General features: G+C 40.8%; 1 protein-coding gene across 1 annotated transcript; it reads left to right on the top strand.

Annotated features, from left to right (window-relative positions):
- Positions 1-7659: 7659 nt before the first annotated feature.
- Positions 7660-23690, top strand: ACADL (acyl-CoA dehydrogenase long chain). The gene is made up of 11 exons (XM_063162639.1): positions 7660-7782; positions 9185-9346; positions 11788-11925; positions 12337-12501; positions 13417-13483; positions 14681-14845; positions 15475-15576; positions 17336-17449; positions 19515-19642; positions 21601-21687; positions 23037-23690. The coding sequence occupies exons 1-11, from the start codon at positions 7709-7711 to the stop codon at positions 23128-23130; spliced, it is 1296 nt and encodes a 431-aa protein (XP_063018709.1). The 5' UTR covers positions 7660-7708; the 3' UTR covers positions 23131-23690.
- Positions 23691-23712: the final 22 nt, after the last annotated feature.

Raw genomic sequence — 23712 nt, 5'->3', positions numbered from 1 at the left:
ATAGGCTGGGCTACTTCTTAGGCAATTGCATTCCTCAGCTTTACCAATTCAGAGACACAAAATCAAAATCAGTTTTCTCTTTTATATTTCTAGGTATCAGCTCTCCAGACTATTTGCTCAGGAAGACATTTTCTTTGGCTCCTTTGACACAAAAACAGACATATTTTTTACTCCATGCTATACTGAACACTATTAATTTTTAAGTTGTTCTCCTTCATGCAAATGACAGTGCTTATTAACTGCTTCATTAGTTTAAAAAGTGGTTTCAATTCAGAGTATCTCATCTGTAACCATCCTGTCTATTTCAAAAGCTAAGTCAGTTTTTAGAAAATAACAAATAAAACACTTCTGCCTTTGCTTAACTGAAAAGGTTTCTTCTGGTCTGAAAAGGGTCTTCTGGTCCCTTAAGTCATCCAGGAATGTACCTGATCTTCAGAGCAAAGGTTGATGCTCTTCCTGTACCTCTTGTTCACCTCTGAAAGGATAAAAACCAGCAGTTAATTGAACATGGAAATGGTATGAAGCCACAGTAAGAACATGTTTTCATAAGAGCAGGACTTGTTTACCTTCTTAGCAAGTCTGCTAAGGCTGTGAAACAAGGCATGCAAGGAAGGCAGGCCAGTAGCTACCCCACAATCACAAAGGAGCCTTGCTACTTACCACAGCAGGAATATACTCAACAATTCAACAGCCACCTCAGCATGCCTTCCTACATTCTGTGAGCTCAATACCTACCCCTGGGCAAGGGAGGTGCTTGCCTAATTCTTGTTCTTGAAATCAGAAAGCACCTGTTAAAGAAATCCTTCCTCCCTCAGTGTGGATAAAAGCCATTACATTAATTTACACAGTTTGTTGGTAGCTTCCATCATGTCATTTCTGACAAATTTGGTGCTACTTTCTTAGACAGAGACAAATTCTCTCTCAAGCTCTTGCTAAATAGGGGATAAGAAAACATACTTTGCTATATGCCTGGACTAATAGGGCCAGCCACAGCTGATAAGCAGCTATCAGTCTCAGTATCTAACACAATTATTGCAAAACACGGGAATGACTCCATACCATGAGCTTAACCACACACTTCTCGATCTCCTTTCACACCACTGTCTTGGGGTGATTTTATGATGATACTTCATTCCCTGATCATCTGCTTTATGCCCAGAAATGTCTGTGGTATCTTTTAGATGAAGCAAAGGGTGAGGCTGGAGCCTGGGAACAGCAGGCACAGACTCTGCTCAATCTCTCTCTCCAGTGTGCTCTGGACAGCATGGACAGAGGACAATGCATTGTTCTTTTTGTTCAATTGGGTTTTTTTGCTAGCTTGAAACAAGAAGTTTTTTCCCTTTCCTTCCCCTAGCCTGGAGGCTCTACTGGAAATCCTCTTGGCAACTTTTTGGGTTTTTTTCCCTTGAACAGTTTTCAGCTTGGCTCATTTTTCTTTTTGGCCTGTCCAGAGAGCCTGGAGGGACCACCCTGAACCCAAGATCCCAGAGGAGCTGAACCAACACATGAAAGGACATTAAATTTCACCAACTTTGGCTGCTGTGAGGAGGAGACCCATGCCAGAAATTCAACAGGTTTCCCACCTGCTCTGCTCCAGGCTGCTATGTGAACTCCTCTTCCCCTTCCCAGACCAGTCACCATTTCGTTTTCTGGGCCATGAGCTGTCAGCCCAAGTATTTTTCTTCCCTGGGCATTTTTTGAGCTTTTTTTTTTTTTTTTTTTTTTTTTTTTTTTCTTTTTTTTTTTTTGTTCTCTTGTGGGGGTGTGTTTGTGGGTGTAGGGGAAGTTTCCAGGAGTTCATACCTAGCATTTATTCCAGCCTTTTTTTGTTAATAAACAGTTCTCTTTTTTCACTTACACCCACTGATATCAATTATCAATTTACTCTCATAGGCAGGAGAAAAGGGAGTTATTGAAGCCCTTTTCTCTTTAGAGGAAACACTCATTCCAGGGTGTTTTCTCCTGAAATTTGTCTCCAAAACCAAGACAACCACCAACTCTGAATTGGTGAGAATGTTTTTAGCTAAAGGGTGATGTAAACTGGATTGCAGCAGAAAACCAGTGAAGGAAATACTGACTAATTAGCTCATTAGAGCAACTGTATCCAACAGCCAGTGACTGGTACATGAAATGATACATGTGTATTCTGCACATTACAAAAAACCCAAAAAAAAAACCCCAAAAAACCCCCCAAACCACAACAACAACAAAAACCAAAATGTTAAAAGAGCAGTAAAGCTACAGAATTTAGGATTAGGAAACCCTAGCTTCAAAACTATTTGGCACTTCTGAAGAAAAAGTAGTGCATGAGGGCTGATCTCAGTGTTGTCTTTACCATTTGAGCTCTATTAAATCAGCCAAATGAGTGGCTTTCTCAATACCAAACCAATAACAAACATGAAGTCTGAAACTGTAAGCATCAATACTGCTTGAACAGAGATGCTTTAAAACACTATTAGAAGTATTTAATGACACTCATTTTGATTCTGATACAATAAAAATTACAGAAGTACAATTTCCTCCTAATACAACTATCCTTATTACACTATCAAGGCAGTAGTTCTTTCCTGGGAGATAATGCCTTATTTGTGCAGCCCTGCTACATGTAATGCTTTTAACAATCAGCAACATCTTGAGTATATTCATGTCTGCTGCATTCAGCCAGTGCCTTTATGTGCCTTTTATAATCACAAATTGCTGTTCTAGGTTGCTTAAAAATCAAGTGCATCTTTTAATAGTCTGCAGATAATTAACACAGGAGAAAACCCATCAAGAGACAAACTTCATTGAAAATTCTTTTGAAAATTCTTCAAATTTTCTTTCCATTTGAAAATTCTTTGAAATCTCCATAGCCCTCTTTGAGAGCTTTTACCCCTAATGTAAACACAAACTGATGAACACCTGAGTGGTTGAAGCTTCCTTCTTTGGTATCAGACATAAATTCTTCCCACAGAGGAAACCAGGCCTTCACTGTGTCATTTCTATCTTCACTGGGAGTGTTTGAAACTGCTGCTCTCCTTCAGCTTTTGTAGAAGTGATTTTGAAATAATTTACTAAGCAATTAATACAGTCAAGCTCCAAACTGGTACTGCTGAAAGCTGCTGACAGCTACCTTACTAGCAGACAAAGAGATGCCTGCACAGCCTTCAGGACAGCACCCTAGATTACCAACTTTTTAAACACATTTGTTTGAGGTTTCATGTTGGAAGACCCAAGGACAACAAAATCTGTCCCATGGTGAGATATCACCTGCCAACATCACCTTCAGACCTGTCAAGTCTCATTCTCATCTCATGAGACACCCATGTGCCTCTTCCTGCTGATTCCCAGCTAATGCTGGAGCTCATACCCAGGCCTTGCAGGGCTGTGGGATCTCCCTGGGGTGTGGCTCTCCCTCCAGCTGTGTGCCACACGTGGTCAGAGAGTGAGAGCAGTGTGGTGGAGCTCAGCCAGGATGGAGGAACGAGAGCTGGTCACCAGGGGCCCATGCCCACTCAGTCACATCACCTCAGGCCCACATGACTGACATGGTGTGACCCCATGAAAGGCACACTAAGGAGAGTCATGTAGCAAGGCAGAAGTAAGCTGAGAGCTCTGCATCTTATTCCAGCTCTCCTTGCACTATAATGCCAACATAGAAAAGCTGGATGAAGAACATGGAGGTTCCCTGATGGGCACCCATGCTAAATTGGCACTGTATTCTTCTTGAGAAAAGACAGCACATCAGCTTTAAATAACCTACTCAGAAACCAAACCTCTAGGCTATTCATGTCATGAATGCTGGACACGAACAGTTAGGCTCACTCTTTGCAACACAGAGTGAAAGTCTAAAAAGGAAATCAAGTGCTTTGTGAGAGGGGGCAGTGCTGGCATTGCTGGGGCTCTGCTCAGATCCTGCAGCTTGGCTTTACAGACAGTGGCACCACCACATGTGGCAAAAGAGAGGAGCACAGGTGACCAGGCTGTTGGAGCAGATACAGAGACAGAAATCACCCCCAGGGCTGGGACATGGTGGCAGCAGCTGTCAGGGAGCTGCCCACAATGACTGATCATTCAAGAAGGACATGTCCATAAGCAAATATTCCACTTCAGATCTGTACCTTAGACAGCAAACATCATTCAAAGGCAAGCACGTGACAAAAAAGCTCTGAGAAAAATTAGGACAGTTGCATCCAAGGGCTACATTAACTGGTAGTTTTTCACATTAAGTTGTCTGTTATCAAAATAAAATCCAGCATGCCTTTCCCTGGAGGAGAACACCCTTCCACAGCAACAGATGCTGCTGCAGACATAATAGACTAATGATACACATGGAAACTTGCAGGTAAATTATTTGACAGAAAAAAAGCATACAATGAGACTTGTTTGATCAATTCCTTTAAAAGTTGTTTTACTTTGCAGTGGGAATCAAAGACTGCAAAAATTCTCTCTTCTTAAAAACAAATATTTATTTTTATATGGCTGTTCTTACCTGAATATACCTGTACAGTCTTCATGTCTGGAGAATACATGTTGCTCAGATTAACACTAAGTTTGACAAAAACCAAGCCAATTTTCATTTCAACCTGCCTTACCCACAGAGCTTGGGGACACTTTCTCTCCAGGTAACCTACAATTCCTTTATTTGCTAATTTGGTCTCTAGCAAGGCCATGTGCATTTTTTTCAGCAAGATAATGCTTTAAATGATACTCACTGTAGTAAACATGTTAGACATGGTTCACAGCAAAGCAGACACTGAAGATAATCCTTTCCAGCTGTAGCAGTGACTTACTAACACTGGAAATAATGAAAAAAACAACCATAAATGAGGGACTGAAAAGAGACTGCTCAACCAAACCAATGCCTAGCAAAGCTCAAATGTCACAAAGTCCTCAGGTCAGGGCTGTACAGGAAACAGCATCTGTAAGAGCAACAATGCATTTGCAGTCTCTGTCCTGTGGCAGTATCTACTCCTACTCTGTTTTCTGCAAGCACATTAAAAAGAGGAAAGGTTGTTCTTAATGTCCCATTTTTTGTAGCCACCCTTCTTCCCCAAAGAATGCCAAGTGTCAAAGGTTTACTTTTCTGTGGCTTAGGACAAGATCCACCATCTCTCAGCTCTGTTACAGTGCATATATGATGGGATGTGTCCTGCCAGATTTTGTTGCTACAACAAAGCTACCAAGACTAAATTGGCTGAGCTGGCAACCCTGGGAATGAAAATCTCCCTGTCAGCCTCCTGCTTGCTAAGAGATCTATAACCAAGGTGTTGGGCTTACCCAGGAGCCAACGCCAGCTTAGGGAAGCACTTTCCAGGAGGCTGTACCTGACAGGACCTCAAAAACACAGCCACATTTTACCTCTAGGCATCCAAGCTCAGTAATCCCCAACAATCTCCTTTTCACTTCTTCCCTCTCAACTGCTCCTGCATGGTTCCCTCCTCCCTACTCTGATATAATAATATGACATCAGACCCAAATGAAAAAAACAGGTCGAGTGTCCAGGCTGCAACCGGTTCTGACTGCAAATACAGACAGCTCTGTGTACTGCCCATGTGTCACACCGAAAACACCGGCCCGGGTCGGAAGGCATTGCTGCTTTCAGACACGCCCATCCATAGGAATAGCTATGCCCCTAGTGCCACCTCCCGGCTTAAGGGGCAGGAACACTGAAGCTGAAAATATTTTTTTTTTTGGTTAAAAAACTTTACAACAGGTGTAGAGTATGGATCAATATAAAAAACCACCCAAACCACAAGCGTTCTTTCAACAGATTTTGTGCAATTCACTCCTAATGAAGTATTAGTTTAAAATGATGAAGTTTTGAAAAATATCTTCTGGTCCAGTCTGCTTTGCACTTTGAGCCTTTTCAGCATTTTTTTTTTTATTTCTCAACAAACATCAAGGTTCAAAACTTCCTTTTTGCCAATTTTTTTGGGTGCTATCTTATGACTCCAGAGGGTAAATCCTGAAAGTTCCACACCACCACACAGGAAGTGAGGGAAGTATGTAAAACTCCAGTTATGAGAACTGTCTATCATTTTAACCCCATATTTAATGATGACTGGTAAGATATATTTTCTAGATATCAAATCTATTTATCAGACCTCTATGCATATCTAGTTGTACCTATCAGTTTGTAGGTCAGGGTATTGTAGGTAAAATAAACTCATATGAGTAATTTCTTGGAGAAGGATGTCCATTAAGGCTCAAAACTCTCCCAAATTGGCTAACAGGGGAGAGTATCCTCTGTCACTCCTGCAGCAGGGCGACCTCAGGAGCCAAAGGGATGAAGAACTGTGAGCACACTATTAAATCTTTATCCTTCTCCCCACTTCCAATTTCTTTCTTCCCTAAAGAAATGCTTGCTCTGATATGAAGTCCCTCCCAAGAAGTGAATAACTGATTAAAATATTGAATTTTTTTTGAGTTGTTAATCAGTACAGTTATGAGCATTGCAGTAACTGAGTTATGAGCATTGCAGTAACTGGAGGAAAGGTAATTCTGGCATGGGAGATTGTGACCACTGGATCATCCACCACCTACTCAAAATAGACTCCAGGCTCAAACAGAGGGAAGAACTGCACATGAGGACTAATTTGCATGAGAAATGGGAGAAACAACTAGCAAATAGGGGCTTGAGTGCTGATCAGTAAAGAGATTATGTAATAAATATACGCCTGTGTCTGTTAAAGTCTATATAAGTAGTGTAAAGGTTTGATGAATGGGGAGCTAGCCTTTTATGGGTTACCACCCAGCTCCTTACTTTACACAAACTAGAGTAATAAAAAAATAGAAATACTTTGCTTCAGTGTGTGCACTGGTGCTGTGCGATGGGTAACACTCAGAACAGCGCCTCCATTTTGGGAAAGCCCCTATTGACAATAATGGTAAACCACCTACTTTACAGAACCGGGATTCAAAGAAGAAAAAACACCCCAAATACATACACACAAAAAAACCTCCAAAAAACAAACAAACAAACAAAAAAAACCCCCAAAACAACAAAAACAACAAAAAAAGCCCCCCAAAAAATCCGCAGAGAAAAGGCCAAAAGAACCAATCAAAAAAACCCACAAAAAATCCCAAAAAACAAAACTACAAATAAAAAAACGCACAAAAAAACCCAAAAAACAAACCAAAAAAAAAAAAAAAACAAAAACAAAAAACCCCACACCAAAACAAACAAACAACCCCCCAAACAAACAAAACCCTAAAAATAAACAAAAGAAAAAAAAACCCCACACACAAAAAGTGTGCTAAATTATTTTGGAGGGCAGGTTGTGCCAATCAAAACCTGCTGACAGCAGGAGGAGCCGGCCCACGAAGGACAAATGGCGAAAAGGCCCAGAGAGGGGCAGCCCTCAGCTTCCCCCCATACTCCCTCAGGAGGGGTGACACCCCCTTTCCTGAGGGGAAAGAAGAAGAAGAAAAAGAAAAAGGAGAAGGAGGAGGAGGAGGATGGAGCCATGGCCCGGCTCCTCGCCCCTCACGCCGGCTGCCATCACACAAGCCGCCCTCAGCGCACAACCCTTCGTCCGGCTTTGCTGCCGCTGCCTTCCGTGGCGTGATTACAAAGCTACATTACAAAAACATTAATTACACTGCTGTTTCACGGCACTCCGCCTCCATCCCGGAAGGGATTTCCAGCCGAAGGTGGGCGGGCACAGGGATAACTCGGGGCTGCAGCGGCGGTGCCGCCCTGTCCTGTCCCGCCCTGCCCCGTAAGATGGCGACGCGGCTGCTCCGCCTGCGCGGCCTCCTGAGGGCCACCGGCTGCCGGCCCTTCTCCGCCCAGCCCAGGTGAGCGGGACCGGCCGTGGAGGGCAGCGAGGCGTGAGGGTGGCGGAGCTCCCCTGAGCTTGGGTTCCGTAAAGACCGCGGGGTGAATGGCTTTGGCCGGCTGCTCGGGGCTGGCTGTATGATCTCGTATTATTGTATCCATTCCGTGCGGGTGTGTGCGCGCACCTCAGTGTGCTCGGAGGGTGTGGGTGCGTTTGTATAGGTGTAACGGGAGTGTTACGGGCGCTGTGTGTGTGTGTGGGGAGCCCCGGGAGTCCCGGCACATCCATGGCCGGGATGTGCCGACCTTTGCTCCACTTGCCGGGAGCGGCGGGTCCCGTGCTGGCAGCAGGTGACAGTGACAGTGACAGCGGGCGCGACCTTGCCCGGACACCGCGTTCCCCGGGCAGGAATGGGATCACACCTTCCCTGACCAGCCGCTTGTCTTTCCCAGTGTGAGAAGAAGGGAGCAGCCAGGCCCTTCCCTGTGTGACACAGTTCAACAAAAGGTTGGGCTTAAATAAAACTCAACATCGTCTTAAGCAGCTTTAAAAATAAGGTGGAGGTTTTGAGTCACTGTGTGTCTAGCTTTGAGGGTTCAAAGTACTCAGCAGGCAAGTTGCTGTGTCTCGTTTTTTTTCAAATATTATTCGAAGTAGAGTCTGTGTTTCAGGGAGATTATTGCCTTGGCAGAGCCTGAGTAGCTACATGTGGTAGTAAATAGAGACTTCTGTCTCTGTAGCAGAGTAAATAAGCACAGGCTCAGCTCAGTTCTGTAGAACTACACACAGGTGATGTGCAGAGGAATTGAGGCTGGCAAAATAGTTTGAGAAGGGAAAAGTGAATGCCTTTTCCATGTACTCAGCTCTCTACTTGAAGTTTCTGATGTTTCATAGCAATACAATAAAAGAAAGTCAAAAAAAATCCAATGCACAAATATGAGAAGTGAATTTTCATTTCAGCCTTAAAGTAGTATGTCATCCTTGATGTTCCAAACCCCTACAAAAGCGTTATAACCCCTTCTTTCTTATTTCATAATTATATTTTTCTTGTGTGGTTTCTACTACTGACATTCACCACCGTTTCAGTTTTTTGGGTTTTTTTGTTTGAATTTTTTTTTGTTTAGTTGGGGTTTTTTGATTGAAGTATTCTTTTGTTTTCCTTAGGGTAATTTTATTCTTATATATGTATTATTATTGTTTTTAATTTATTTGAAGTGTTAAGAACAAACCAGCCTTGTTTTGCCTCCATTAATAGCCCAGTGTATGTCAGTTCTTTGTATTTCTCATGGGTATCCTTTACACCTCATGGTGTGCCAGAGTTGGTATGTGAGCTGTGTTTAGTAACACAGGAGTTTCCTCCCTTTTGAAAGGCAAATAGGGTGCCTGTGTCCTAACAGATGCATGAATTTGTCTTTTTCCAGTCCTCTGCAGACAGAGCAGCATGGCACAAAGCGCCTGGAGCCATCTTCTGCTAAAACTTTGACTGACATAGGCACTCGGAGGATCTTCTCATCAGATCATGATATCTTCAGGGAGAGTGCCAGGAAATTCTTTCAAGAAGAAGTGCTGCCTTTTCATGCAGAGTAAGATAACCTCCTAAACATTTTGGTTTGCCAAAATTCATTTTTCCCCAAAATGCTTTCTGTGGTGTTACTTCTGACACAGCAGGATATAAAGATTATTAGTTTTTATGTACAAGCTTTCTATTTCAAATTTGCCAAATGAAAACAAACCTGTAAAAGTCATGCATGGAGGAAAAATCACATAATCAAAATTGAATGCATCCTTTCAGCTTTAGTGTGGGCATCCTCAGCTTATGCCCACAAGCAGATAAATGCAGTTTGCAGAGTTGCAGCGAAGTTTCCCTGCCTCTAGGATTAAGTGACACAGATGTTTTTGGGGTAGAGCTGGGGGGCAGTTCAGTTCCCACACTATTGGAAAATAGTCACTGAAAAAGGCTTTGATCATCTCTTACTGTCTTGCAGTAGATTTTGTAGCTACATGCAAGTACATATATATGTATTACCAAGAAACTTGCACAAAACATCTTTATTTGATTTTTTTTTTGTTTGTTTCTGTGGAAATATGTGCATTTTCTGTACCAAGTAGAAGTGTTGCAATTCCACTGAACTAGAGCTGGAGGGTGGTTTTAGCCCTTATTTTAATCATATGCAATCACATTATAGTGGTGAAAATGAAAGAAATTAGCTCAGGGTAAGCAAGGGATAGCAAAGGGCTTATTCTGAAATGGCCCTGCTAGATGAGAGGCTCCTGACAGAGCTGAAGTGTGTATCCACAAACAGCTGAGGTGCCTCGGTTGTGTGGGTGGAACATCATGGCTCTGGGGCAGGAATGAGCAGCAGGAGGCTTACAGCAAGGTTGGTGACAGTTTGGATTTTTTCTAATCCTCAAACTATAACCTTTTAGTAGTATGTTCTTCCACTGTACAGTCATATTCTGTCCATAAAAGCAGATGTTTTGCCTCATTTTGTGTTGGAAGGACTTCCAGGGCAGCTTTGTGGACTTGTATTGACTCTGCTTGAGGTTTCTGAAGATCCTATTTGCCACCTTGCTGACACAACAATTTCTTAGTGAGGCTGTATCAAGTTCAACTTGAATTCTTGCATCACTTCAGTGGCCTCTGAACCTCTGTTTTCACACCTTTCAAGGCAACAAGGAGGCCTCAGGCACAGAACATTAACTGGATATTGGGAGGAGGAGAAGCTTTGGTGCTGGGTGAAGGAGAGACAGCAATGTCCCAGGGCGAAAGAGAAGATGGTAAAAAGAGATTGAAGATTTCCAGTGTAGGAGCAAAAGTTCTGTGAATCAGCTTAAATATGGAACAGTTTGCCCAGAGAAGCTGTGGCTGCCCCATTGCTGAAGTGTTCAAGGCCAGGTTGGATGGGGCTTGGAGCAACCTGGGCTAGTGAAAGGTGTTCCTGCCCATGGAAGGGGGTCAGAACTGGATAAGCTTCAAGGTCCCTTCTAATCCAAACCATTCTGTGATTCTATGGTTCTGTTTTGTATGTAGTTTAAGATACTTGATTAACTGCAGGTAAATAGCTCTGGTATGGCTCTGCTGCACACAGGTGTGTCAGAGGAATGGCTCTGAAATCATCTGTTTACCATATCATTTTTAAACTGTGGCATTAGAAAATAAAGGCATTTAAAAAAGAGAAAGCCTGGACCATTAATGGCCATCCCTATTGAGTTGGCAAACCCCATAAAGAGGCACTAATTTTCCAGGAATAGGTGATTCCTGTGGTGTTAAAGTTTGCCAGCTGTCAGCAGATGAGCCTCAACTATCTATTTACACAAACTTGGAAGGACCTTTAAGTAGTAATTTACCAAGATACAGTACTGACTCATAAGAAGTGCACAGGGGCAGATTTTTATACAAAGCTGATTAAATTATATCATTGGTTCTGATAAAGCATTTTTCATTGGTAGAGTTGAAATCTTTGATGAAATATAATGATGAGTATAAATAGAGTATAAATAGAGTATAGAGTATAAATAGAATGATGAGTATAAATATGGTATACATATAGTATAAATATACTATAGTATAAAGTAAAATATATATATCATATATAATAAAATGATAATGATAATATAATAAAGAATATAATATAGTGATACTCATTTTTTATGTGGGTAAAAGTGCATTTACAAATGGAATGTTAGGAGGATAAAGACCTCTCTGTAATTATCCAGATGACTGGGGCTAAATTGCCTAAATCCCAGTCTGGTGTAAGAATCATAACAAGTCTTAATGAAATCTTGTCAGGTTACACATTGGCAGCAGGAGTTCAGACTTGTTGTGCAGCTGGTGTCCCTGCAATGCCAGTGTCACCTGTGGACTTGCAGATTAGAAGCTGTGTGGTTAAGCCACTGTTTCTTGGCTGTGACACAGAGCTGTCCGTGTCCCTTCACGCTGTCTGCTGGTGTTCAGTGTGAGGCAGATAAACAGGAGCACGTGGGGGGTTCAGTGTGTGACCCTGGCTTTGTGTTCATCCCACAGGTGGGAGAAGGATGGCCAAGTGAGCAGGGAGCTCTGGGAAAAGGCTGGACAGCAGGGCTTGCTGGGTGTTGCTATTGCTGAAAAGCATGGAGGCATCGGAGCAGATATTCTCTCTTCAGCCATTGTCTGGGAGGAGCAGTGAGTACTGCATGCTTCAGGAAGAATTTCCATGATCTTATTGTTTGTGACTGTATTTTGTTTTTTGTAAGTTATTCTAATTGTGGACTACATTTCCTTACAGAAAATGATGTTATCTTCCCTGTGTAAAGGATAGTTTACATCTATGTAAATCCCTCCTGTTTTAAGTATTCTGTGTCATTGTTTGAGTAACATTGGCTTTGTGACTGGGGGAAGCTTTTTTATAGCCTGGTAGGTTATGTACCCATTTGACTGTGAAATTAAATTCTGTAAATATGGTAAAATATCTCTGAGACTTCTGTGTTGTGGGGTTCTCTTCACTATTGTGTTTGTGTTGTAATGGTGCAAGTTCAGTGTTCAAGTCTTTGTTAGTATTTTTCCCTGAACTTCCCCCCTCCCCTTTTTTTCCAGGATGTATGTTAACTGTACAGGCCCAGGGTTCAGCCTTCACTCAGATATAGTCATGCCCTACATTGCCAACTATGGCTCTGAAGAGCAGATTAAACACTTCATCCCCCAGATGGTTGCAGGCAAGTGCATTGGAGCTATTGCCATGACAGAACCTGGGGCTGGCAGGTAAGCCAAATACTAAAATAATGCTCTCAGCATTATATGCTGTCTGTTGCTTTGTCAGTGGAAAAAAAACATTCTGAGCCTCCTGGTTAGTTACTTTGCAGACTAGATTATCCCCCATTATAGGCAAGACTCAAAACACCTGTTATAGATTACTTTTTTACAGCTTTGTCATTTCAAGATAGTAGCTCAGAATCCATTTCTATATTGTCCCACTGTGGGCAAATATGCTTTGTATTTGCTTCTGCAGTCTGAGTTTATAGTTATCAACTTGCTTGCATGTGAACATACTTACAACATGAGAAAAAAAGTGGGAAATTACATACTTTGGTAAAGGAGGCTTGGCTTAACTATTAGTTTTTTCTGTAGAACAGAACACCTTGTTTTTCTTTTCTCTGAATCCTTTCAGAGAAATGTCCCTCCTTGCCCAGCACATGTTTGGAGTGGACACTGCTGATCTGACCAGTTTGCAAGAGAGAGAGGGACACGTGAAGTGCAAAACCTGCTGGTGTGAGGTTTCTCCAAATGGCAGATGTTGCTCATGGCTTTTCACAGAGCCTCCTGATCAGGACTGAGCCTGTGAAGAGGATTGGTTTTATCTGCCATTTGTTGTCTGAGGTGTACTGTGTAAGTGGATGCTGACCTGTTGATGTCAGTGTTTGCATTGCACCACCTCCCACAAGCAGGGATGGGGAAATGGGACCTGGTGCTCCTGTATGGCTGCACAGATTTATCATCCCTTTCCACGCCCTGCTTGTGGCTTCTGTTACTCACCTGTTTCGTGGTGTCTCACTATTCTCTCACTGAGCCCATGTCTGCATGGTATAAAATCTACCTTACTTGGTACTGCATAGAATCCAAGATACAAATGCAGCTTCTGGAATGGTTTCTTGAAGGACCTTTTGAATTCTGTTTCAGTGACTTGCAGGGAGTACGGACATATGCAAAAAAAGATGGAAGTGACTGGATTCTTAATGGGAGTAAGGTAAGTGCACTGACACACATACTGCTCATTGGCTTTAGGAACTGAACACATTTAGCTGAATGCAGCAGGATGTACACTTCTCTCAGAATCTCCTCCCAATCCTTTTAGTTTGGGTTTTTTGTCTGGGTTGTGTTGTAGGTGTCCAGTTACCTTTTCTTTTTCTAGGTATGAGATATGTCTGTTGCAGGCAATTTACAAACTGATTTATAGGCAGGCTTGTATAGGTTGTTTTTTGTAGCTTTAAAATAAGCCTATTAAAAGGCTTATTTTCCCTTAAATTGTGAAGGAGAGGGGGGAAAATGTGCTGTGTAGTATGAGCAGTATGGTTCTCAGTACTGATGTTTAACAATAAAGTATATATAGTACTGCTGTGAAATCTTCTGTGGCCTGAGTGAAAACTTGTGCTGCCACAATGCAATATTTATTCAGGAGCTTGCTGGTCTTGTTTGGAAAAAAACAAAACAATGTGTCAGATGCTCTCACTGTGTTGTCAAGCTGTGGCAAAGCAGTTTTTTTCATTACCATAGTGAAAAATAAGAAGGCAGAAGTAATGTTGAAGTGGGAGTGTTGGTTCAACAGACCATTTTTTTGAAAGCTATGAAATGTCTTAATTTTATTTTGTACTGCTGTTGATAACAGTCCAGTAGAGACTTCTTAGTACAGTTTCAGTGGTGAGAGCGTGTGCAAGCAGATATATATGCATAGGTGCTAAAAAGGTGTCCATGCCACTCATTTGAAGTGACAGGACAGAAAGCTTTCTTTTGCTGGATTGAGGATGGATCCATTTGACAGCTCATGAGTTGTTCTGCAGGGTAATAGTAAACAGTTGTGACAAGAAGCTGTTGGTAGCTTTGAGTGTTATGCCTAAATAATTTAATTTCTAGACAAGAGAACCTCTGTGTTTATTTATTTAATATCTACATTTGATACTGTATTCCTTCTTTATCATGGGACAGACAGAAGAAAGAGATCTGTGCATTCTTTGAGTTCACACTTCTGTCCCACACAATACTTCTTAAATTAATGTCTGCCTCATTCCTAAACACTTTATATCAAAACCTTGAAATTCTTCTCGACACTTGAACTTGCCTTTCAGTTCACCTCTGGAAGTGCCAATGTAATTTTACTTTCTGCTGCTTGGTGATCTCTTGTAACCTCTATCCACCTTGCTTTATTCTAAATTCCTTTTCCTTGCAGGTGTTCATCACTAATGGCTGGATGAGCGACGTGGTGATCGTGGTTGCGGTTACAGACCGGGAGGCCCGATCCCCTGCTCACGGCATCAGCCTTTTCCTGGTGGAAAATGGAACAAAAGGTTTCATCAAAGGGCGCAAACTCAACAAAATTGGCCTGAAAGCTCAAGTGAGTTCATACAACCTCTGATGCACCAGATTTGGAGGTAGTCTAAACCCACTTAATGTCTGGCAAATGCTAAATAAGTATGAGATGGAATTATGGTTCTGTTCTAGTTGTTAGACTTCAGAGCACAAACATGCAATGTAATGGAACCTGATTTTACCTGTGGAAGTCTGAAGCATGTGATGTGCAAAGAGAAGCTGAGAAAGCTGGATGCATTTACTTGGAAGAAGCCTGAAAGAATTTACTGATGTGTTTAGCTATAGAGATGCTGGGACCTCATCCTTTTTTGAGGAGGAGAGTGGCAAAGGAGACAAGTTACATTAAGGAAAATTCTTAGCAGGTATTAGGAAAAAAGATCCACCAGGAAAATGGTTGGATACTTGCACAGGGGCTGAGAGAGGTCTGGAGCCTTCATCTTTTGAGCTTTGGAAAGCTTAACTGGACAAGGCCCTCAGCTGATTGTTTTTCTGGAGCTGCTCTGAGTAGGATGTAAGCTCAATGACTTCTGGAGGATCCTTCCAGGCTAAATCTGGGATTTCAAGTTAAGGTGCACAGTAGCAAGAAAACAATAGGAAAAAATTAGTTTAATGGGATGAGAATGTCAGACTCAACTGTTGCCTTTTAAATCTTAGGACACAGCAGAGCTGTTTTTTGAAGATGTGCGGTTGCCAGCCAGTGCCTTGCTTGGAAAAGAGAACAAAGGCTTCTACTATCTGATGGCAGAGCTGCCTCAGGTAAAAGGAATGTGAGTGTTTGCTGTCTGCAGGAAGAACACAGACACAGATTTTGTCATTAGTTGTGAAGTTCAGGTATTGTGGTGAGCCACCTGGGTTGCTGAAGCGGGATGCCTTTGTAAAAGCCCAAAACATTTCTATGGGTTAAGCTCACAGGAGAAATAGCAACCAGATATACTCAAGAGGTCAAATTTATACAAGTTGACTGGCAAAATGTAGAAAATCAAGGAACTTAGACAAAGGACCTCCAATTAACATAAAGCTCATGCCTTAGCATTAACTTAGTCTGTTTAACTTAGCAACCTTTAAACCTGTCTGATGTTACATGACCCAAAATGGAAAAATAATTAGAGATAGAAAAAATACAGAAAAACACACCTGTAACTACCAACTCCTGAGTTCCAGTGATGATGAGGTAGAGACTCCAAGAAGCTGATAGGGTCAAGACACGTCCCCTTTTAAACCCCAGAGGCACCCTGACCCTCCCAGATGGGACTGTGGTCACTCAGGAGCTGGCTTTGGCAAGACTGGGGCACTGCCTGCAGTGTGGCACAGCTGGCAGACACTGCAGGGCTTGGCTGGGGGTTCTGGTGTGCAGAGCAGGGCCCATCCTGCCCCCCTACCCCCACACATTCATCCCAAAATGTCTCAATGTCTTTTCCAGTCTCTGACAGTCTATTGTGCAATGTTTTGTTCACACTGCTGATTTTTAACTGAAGCACACAGTGCTAGGTGTAGAATTCTTTGGGCATTGCTAAAAGTAATGATATCCCACCAGCTTAAATACAGATCTCTTGATCAGCAACCCAGCTACTGAAAAACCTGAGGGTAGTGTATTAAAAAAACATACCACAGATTTCTTGTGTACTTCTTGTATGGAAGCACTTTGCTCAGTAAATTAAGTGTAGCTTGGACATCTCTGATTCATTTAGCATTCTCTTTCAAGAAACAAGCACTGCTGTTCTAACTCTTCTACAAGTAGAAACATATTAAAGTTACATGGAATTCTGTTCATACAACAAAGTAAAGAAATTGTTTAGCTGCCAAAATACCTTGCTACTTTACAAGTCAGTTTATGAAGTTTTGGAATTATTTTGGAGGACAAGGAGGCAGTGTTGTTTTCCAGAATGTGTCTGTGCTTTGTCAAAGCCATGACATAGTTGCCTCATTTAGTAGGGATCGTATTTTTTAATTTTACACTGTGAGTAAATACAAAACCTGATCAAAGGAAATCTTTTAATGCTTTAAATAGATGTCCCATGAACAGATTCGATGCAAAGCATCAGACTGTTTCAATGTTGCCAGAAAAAATTGTTTTGCATTTAATTTTTGTTTTCCACTGTGCAATGAAGGAAAAGCAAGACTTTTTTTTTGTAGGCTTTTCCCCCCCCTCGAGTTGTCCTATTGAAATTGTTAAATACAGTTGTTGTTTTAGCTGAGCAGTGGAAGCCAATAATTGAAACAGAATCTGATGTGAATTTTTCAGTCAGTAAGATTCCTGTGGTCGATCTGTAGCTATTTTTTGAGTCATTGTAATGGAGCATTACACCAGTAAAGCCTTAAAAGTGAGCTTTAGACAGCAAGGCATTTGTCCAACTCATTAATTTCAGTAATGCAGTATGTCTGGTTTGATGTTTTATGTGACTTCTGCTCCCACTCCCTTAATGAACAGCACTGAACATCTGTGTCCTAATTGTGCATCTGATGTGGAGAAATGTAGGACTAACTCAACTGCATTCTGGAATTTGTGTTTCAAAAGGAAAGACTGCTAATTGCTGATATGGCTCTTGCTAGCTGTGAATTCATGTTTGAAGAGACAAGGAATTATGTGAGGCAAAGAAAAGCTTTTGGGAAGACAATTGCACATTTGCAGGTGAGTTAGAACTGAGCTGCTTGTGTACAGATTCTTGTGTGTGTTTGCTGTATGGCTGTGCATGTGAAGTAGTGACCAAATGAAAATCACTGGGCTGATTTTGAAGGGTCATTTTCAAAGCTTTCACTGGGGCTGTTTTTTACCTCTGTGCTTATTTTTCATTTTTGGAATGCAAAAAGAATAATTTTAAAGAAAAGCCTTAATTGTATGTATTTTATGACTTGGGTAGGTAACCTCCCAGCAGTGCTGTTTCTTAAAAGGAAATAGCAGGAAGTATCCTGGCTCCTGCTGAAGAATGATTCCCTTGTTCATCTCAGGCTTGCATTTTACTGCCAGAGGTCCTAATCACAGCCTCCATCACACCTGCCTCTGTTTGTCTGTGCCTAAAATCCTTTTGGGGGGCTGCCTGTGCAGGTCCTGTGTTCCTCTGCACACAGAGCATTGCAGAAAAATTATTTTGGATGTTCCTGGAGGAGGGGGACTCCCAGCAGTGACCTTGCTGCCTGAGTGCTGTGGAGGTGCTTCATGAATGTTGTAATGAGATTCCTCAGGCAGCAGCAGTCTGGGTGTTTGCGTGGCTGTGTGTAAAACTGCTGGCTGATGCTCTGTGGGCAGAGCTCACTCCTGATGGGGGTAGGTAATTGAGTTTTGAGGTATTTGTGCCTACACTCTTTAGCTGCAGTCATAAAATAGATATTGCTTTCCACAGGATTGCTATAATACAATTTTCCTGACAACAGCATTAACTGTTAGGGCTGAAGGAGGCCAAGCTCCTGCATGTTTGGTTTAGAGGATAGAACTGACTCATATGGGCTAAAGATGTTGGCTGCCTCTTTCCTTTTTTGATATACTTTTGAAATAATTAACAAAAAAATCCATTTCCACGTCTTGAGACTGTCAGACTCAAATCTTTAGTTGTGAAGAGCGCCAGAGCTGAAACTTTTAGAGGCTGGAATGCTAGATATCCTTCAGGGAATTATGATCTTCATGGTTTTTAAAGTTAACCTTCAGGAATCCATAATTCCAGATGGAATTTTCACTGTGTGACTGAAACACAAAAGAACTGTATTTTAACTTGTTTAAATGTAGGTAGGAGATGCTTCCTATTTGTAGTAGTTCACTGTGCAGAGATCTCCAAAATAATCTCCCTATTTAGGCCAGGCCACCAGCAGGCAGACAATAAATTTTATAAAGTATATTATTTTTGCCAAAATAATGAATTCCTGCATATCTTTTTTGTTGCTGATGACTTGAGTGTGCATATTATAAATAATCCTTTCCAATTAGAGCTCTGCCTTGGGCTAATTCATTTAGTCATGCCACATTACAGCATTTGAAATGAATTCTTTCCTTGCAGCAGTACACTGGTCCAGTGTATTTCTTGTCAAGGGAAGCAAGATTTTTTTTTTAATATATATTTCTAGAACTGAAATAAGAAAGAACTTTTATTAGTGGGTGATGTTTTTATCCCTTCCCTACCAGAATTACAAGAAGATGTTTGAATGCCTGCCTGGTCTGGTTTTACATAACCTTATGATGGATTTTACTTCTTCTATCTAAACCTCTCTTCCAATACGACAGAACTTGGTGCTGAAAAACTTTGATATTCTAAAATTCCTTATATTTTTTTGCTTCAGTCTCTTTGCATGTAGCTTAAACTCTGAAGAATACACAGAAAAAGCATTCAGCAGATGGTGAAGTGTTATTAATTGGGAAAGTTCATGGCTCTACAGAGTGAAAGGACATTCCTCGCCAGAGGGAGCCGAGAGTGACAGAGCGCTCTGGGCCTTCTGCCATGTGCTCTCTAGGAATTTGTTTTCCCTTTCTCTTGTGCTTTTTCTCTTAAATTTGTGTTTTCAGTTGACCTTGAGAAGTAAAGAGCAGTAACTTTGTCTAATAGGACTGGTGAATACATAATTGTCTGGTGTCTTCTGATGTACAGAGCCAAATTTTGAAATAGTGATTTCTAACAGCAATCCTTTTGGAAAATGCTGCATTTTCTACCTAAAGTATTAACTGCACTGTGTTTCTTTGCTCTCCCCTCTCTATCCTCTTCCAAAACAAGACAGTACAGCACAAGTTGGCTGAAATAAAGACTCAGATTTGTGTGGGCCGAGCTTTTATGGACAACTGTTTGCAGCTGCATGCAGACAAACGCCTGGACTCTGCCACAGCCTCCATGGCCAAGTACTGGTATGTGCTCACAGTCATCTGGGACTGGCACTGGCATGGTCTGAACTCCAGTGGTGTGGGCAGCAAAAATCAGAGTTACACTGACAGCTAAGTTTGGTTAACCAGATCCATTTCAAAATAAAGGCATACTTTTAAAATAGACTTCCATTAATAACAAGGTCATGCCTCTGCTTTAGCTTTAAGTGAAGGCAAGTGCTCCATTGGTATTTAGACAAAAAAATTGCATTTTATTGTTAGCAGTTTGTTGTTAGGTGGTTTTTAATTTTCTTTGGTTTTAATTTTTTAAATTTTTTAATTTTTTTGTTGTTTTTTTTTGCTTATTAAAGAAAAATTTGAATATTTGGAGCTAAATTTAAATCTATTTAAAGCTCTGTGGTACTGTTTAGTTAAGGTTACTTAAGAATAGCTGTTTGGCCCAGCCAGTTTTCAAAGCTGTCTGGTTTTGGGAAGAAATAGTTAGCTACAGCTGTTGCTGTAACTGAGACTGAGCAGTGCTTTCCTATATTGTCCAGAACTTCTTCTCCCTCATCCTGTACTTGGTGGTGTCATGTGTTAACTTAGTTTTACCCCATCAAAACAATATCTAAGAAATATCTAAAGTAGTGGGTACATGAATTTGTCTAGTTATAGCTTGTTGCAAAGATGGGAGGAAAAAACCCACATGAGACATAAGCAAAGAAGTTTATGGAAGATACACAGTTTTTAGGCTTTTCAAAATAAGTATAGAGCAGAAATATTTACAATGGAAGGAAGGGTTCTGAGTGCTATTCCTGGCAGTGATTACCTAGAAGTACCAGGTACAGAAGCAAAGGCATTCCATTTTGAGGAGGAGAAAACAACTAATGCCAGCTGAGGTATGCAGACTCACTTCCTCAACAAATTTCCCTAAGCAAGGCTTTTGAAAACCCCTCACTTTCACAGCTGTTTACCAGCATGATTTGTTGTGGGTTTCCTCTCTCCCCAGTGGTGTCCCTGTGACCCTTCCATAAGACTCACTTAAATGGTCTAGAAAATGCTTGAATGTAGAATTGATTTATTCCCAAATGTATTGGGACATTCTCTCCAGTCTCAAATTTTCCTTTAAACTCTTTGTATAGTCAATGACTTGAGTTAGAGCTTTGAAGGAGTTTAAAACCTGGTTTGTGCATGTCTTTTTTCATATCTGGAAAAGGTCTGTAGGGTTGTTTTGGTTTGGTTTTTCTTGTGGTGACAGGTTGTGGTACATACCTAAAATTTTGAATTTGAGACTATATTTAGGAAAGAGAGTTGCAGTAACTCACAGCTGCAGAATTACATTTGATATCATAAACTGTAAGGGTTTAAATGAATGAGGGGATAGTTTGGGGGAAAAGACCATTATTCCAGGAGAAGCAATTAGCTTTTCATTTTCATTTCTTCTGTTGCCACTGAAAGCTGTATGCTTAGAAAGTGTTTTTTTCATGTCTTCTAACAGCTTGAGCTGGAAATTTTTTTTTTTTTGCTATAAATCCATATTTTGTAGTCAGCCAATGCTGTTGGAGAATTACAGTATGTTTAGAATTGAAGGCTATTGCAGAAAAAGCTATTGGGAAAGTTTATTGCAGAAAATAAATTATGCCCAGGTGATGGGTATGCTCAGAGAGTATCCTGGTGTGTTGCTAATGGCAGTGGTGGGGGACAGCCTGGTTTGTTGTTAATTTCTGACAAAGCTGAGTGATTTGGCAAGAAAAGAGCCTGTACCAACTTGCTTCACAAAAGGATTCTCCTGGCCTGTGAGAAAGGTAAACAAGCCTGTCTGTTTTGAAACCTTTCCTTCTCCAAAAGCTGTCCCAGATAGGAAACAAGCCTTTAATGCATTCAGTTGAGCAGTATTTATTTCTTACCAATAACATTTTGGTTTTGTCTTGTTATCTTTATCTTCTGTAATGTTTTGCAACATGATGTCCTTCTAACAGCAACTTTCCTTTTGGCCATTGAAGGTGTTCTGATCTCCAAAACAGCATTGCTACCCAGTGTGTGCAGATGCACGGAGGATGGGGCTACATGTGGGAGTATCCAATTGCAAAGTAAGTGGAACATTTCAGGTTGTGTGATGAAAGATAACCAGCAAAGTCAAATGAAGCACTTCCTCTGTATCTGTGTGTTAGTTATTTAGGGTTAGTAGTGATTTATGTTCATTTTCTCATCGTGTTTAATTGAAATTACTGTACAGATATCTGCAGGCTTTGTTTTGGTGCTCCAAACAACTGAAGATCTGTTCAGCAATTGTTGTCTGTTTTTTTTTTTTTTTTCACAAAAGTTGGTTTTTTAGAAAAAAAAAAGTGAATTAAAAAAACAGAAGTAAAACTATAAAAAGTAGAAATGAGGGGAGCTAGTTTTATGTTTTATCTGAAATTAAATGCATGTGGGTGAAGAAAACCTGTTTTTTCTACCACTGAGTATCAAGTAATTAAATCAAGAGCATAACTGGCTACATCCAGCTCTTTTACACCTTTGAAAATTAAGAGGTTAAGAGATTTGTATGTAGACAAAGAAATTTGCCATTCCCATTTTTTTCTGACTTTGTGAATTTAGAGACATTTATGGAGCTTTTATATATCCTCATGTATTTTCTGTGAAGTTTGTGTACAGGCTGTGACACACTAAATGAAGATTTTGTGCTGTTTTTATTAATTTTATCAAAGAGGTGGTGATCTGACAGTAGAACTAGCAAACACAGGACTGCTGTGCAGTTGTCATAAGTAAGCTATTTTTTTTTAAACTGAGGAAGTTCAGATTTTTTTTTTAACTTTAAATACATTGGGTATGAAATGTTGCTTTAAAATCACTTGTTCCTCCATGTTTTCATGGAGTGTAATTTGTGGGTGATCTGCACTGTCTTATTAAAAGAAGGCAAATTTGGGGTGTCCTTGAACCCCTGCATGTCTGTGTGTTCAGTAGTTCCCCACACAGTGTTTTATTGTCTCTGAGGTCCAGTAGTAAGTAGATTTCCAGAGAATGCCACATTGCTCCTGTGTGAGGAAGCAGAATGAACATGGAAAAGCTCTGTCATCATCCTGTGTGCTGTCACCAGGAACAAGAATTGGGAGTGGAGTAGTAGCAGGAGGCTGGGTTTATAGGGCTTTGGGTTTTTTTTGTTTAATTAGAGGCAATAGTGGAGACTTCACACTATAAACAAACAGGGAAGAGATGCTGACCCAGTTCCTGGTTTGGCACACAGCACCCTGGAAAGTTGTAATATTCCAGGGAGTTGAGGCCTCTTAGAAAGTAAGAACTACTTTATCAATGGGAAGAGTATACTTTGAAAAGAGGGATCTCTAAAGATAAAATGCTCTTTTTCTTTTTTTTTAATATATGGTCATTCCGAGGCATTGTTTGTAATATTTCCTTGGTGTTTTTTTTTTTCCTCCCTCAGAGCTTTTGTGGATGCCCGTGTTCAGCCAATCTATGGTGGTACCAATGAAATAATGAAGGAACTTATTGCTAGAGACATTGTCAGTGACAAGTAGGGCAGATGATTACTACTTTGCAGAATCCTTTTCTATATTAATATATGGCGTAAAATCAGACATCAGAATGTAAGTAAAATAAATATGCTGTATAATGTTCTTTAAAGGAAGTGCCACTTAAAGCACATGTTAGTAATAACAATGTGCTCACATGCAGGATATCTAATATTCAATGAACTTAAAATTTAAATGTCTTTGTACAATACAGAGTAGTTCTCTAGGTGTCAAGAGCTGCAGTAGTGAAAGGGAATTTTATCTCCGGATCTCTTGGTCTTTCAGACTTGAACCCATTGTGTTGAATCCAAACCTTGCTTTTCAGAATCAAATCTCGAGAGAAACCATATTCATAACAAATAAAATGAAATATTAATGTAACTTTGAATTTGTATTTCCCCTTGAGAAGCAGAAATTGACACTCTTGCTGTTGTTGCCATACACCTGCTCACTGTGCAGCGGCCACCTGCCGTGCAGCTGACCTCTATGTTTACATCTAACCTGCAATGCCTTATTTTAATTACTTTGGTCAAATAAACATAATAAAGCATTTCTATGCAATCTCACGCTTGTCTGCGGTTACTTCAA

This window comes from Melospiza melodia, chromosome 8, assembly GCF_035770615.1.
Source record: "Melospiza melodia melodia isolate bMelMel2 chromosome 8, bMelMel2.pri, whole genome shotgun sequence".
In the NCBI taxonomy this organism is placed as follows: domain Eukaryota; kingdom Metazoa; phylum Chordata; class Aves; order Passeriformes; family Passerellidae; genus Melospiza; species Melospiza melodia.
The sequence above is the reverse complement of the archived record's forward strand: the minus strand, read 5'-3'. Positions and strand labels throughout refer to the sequence as shown.

Coding starts and splice junctions, on each gene's coding strand:
- ACADL (XM_063162639.1), top strand. CDS start 7,709: ATGGCGACGCGGCTGCTCCGCCTGCGCGGCCTCCTGAGGGCCACCGGC. Junction 11,926..12,336: donor GCCATTGTCTGGGAGGAGCA/GTGAGTACTGCA, acceptor CTTTTTTTCCAG/GATGTATGTTAACTGTACAG. Junction 15,577..17,335: donor TGATGGCAGAGCTGCCTCAG/GTAAAAGGAATG, acceptor GTGTTTCAAAAG/GAAAGACTGCTAATTGCTGA.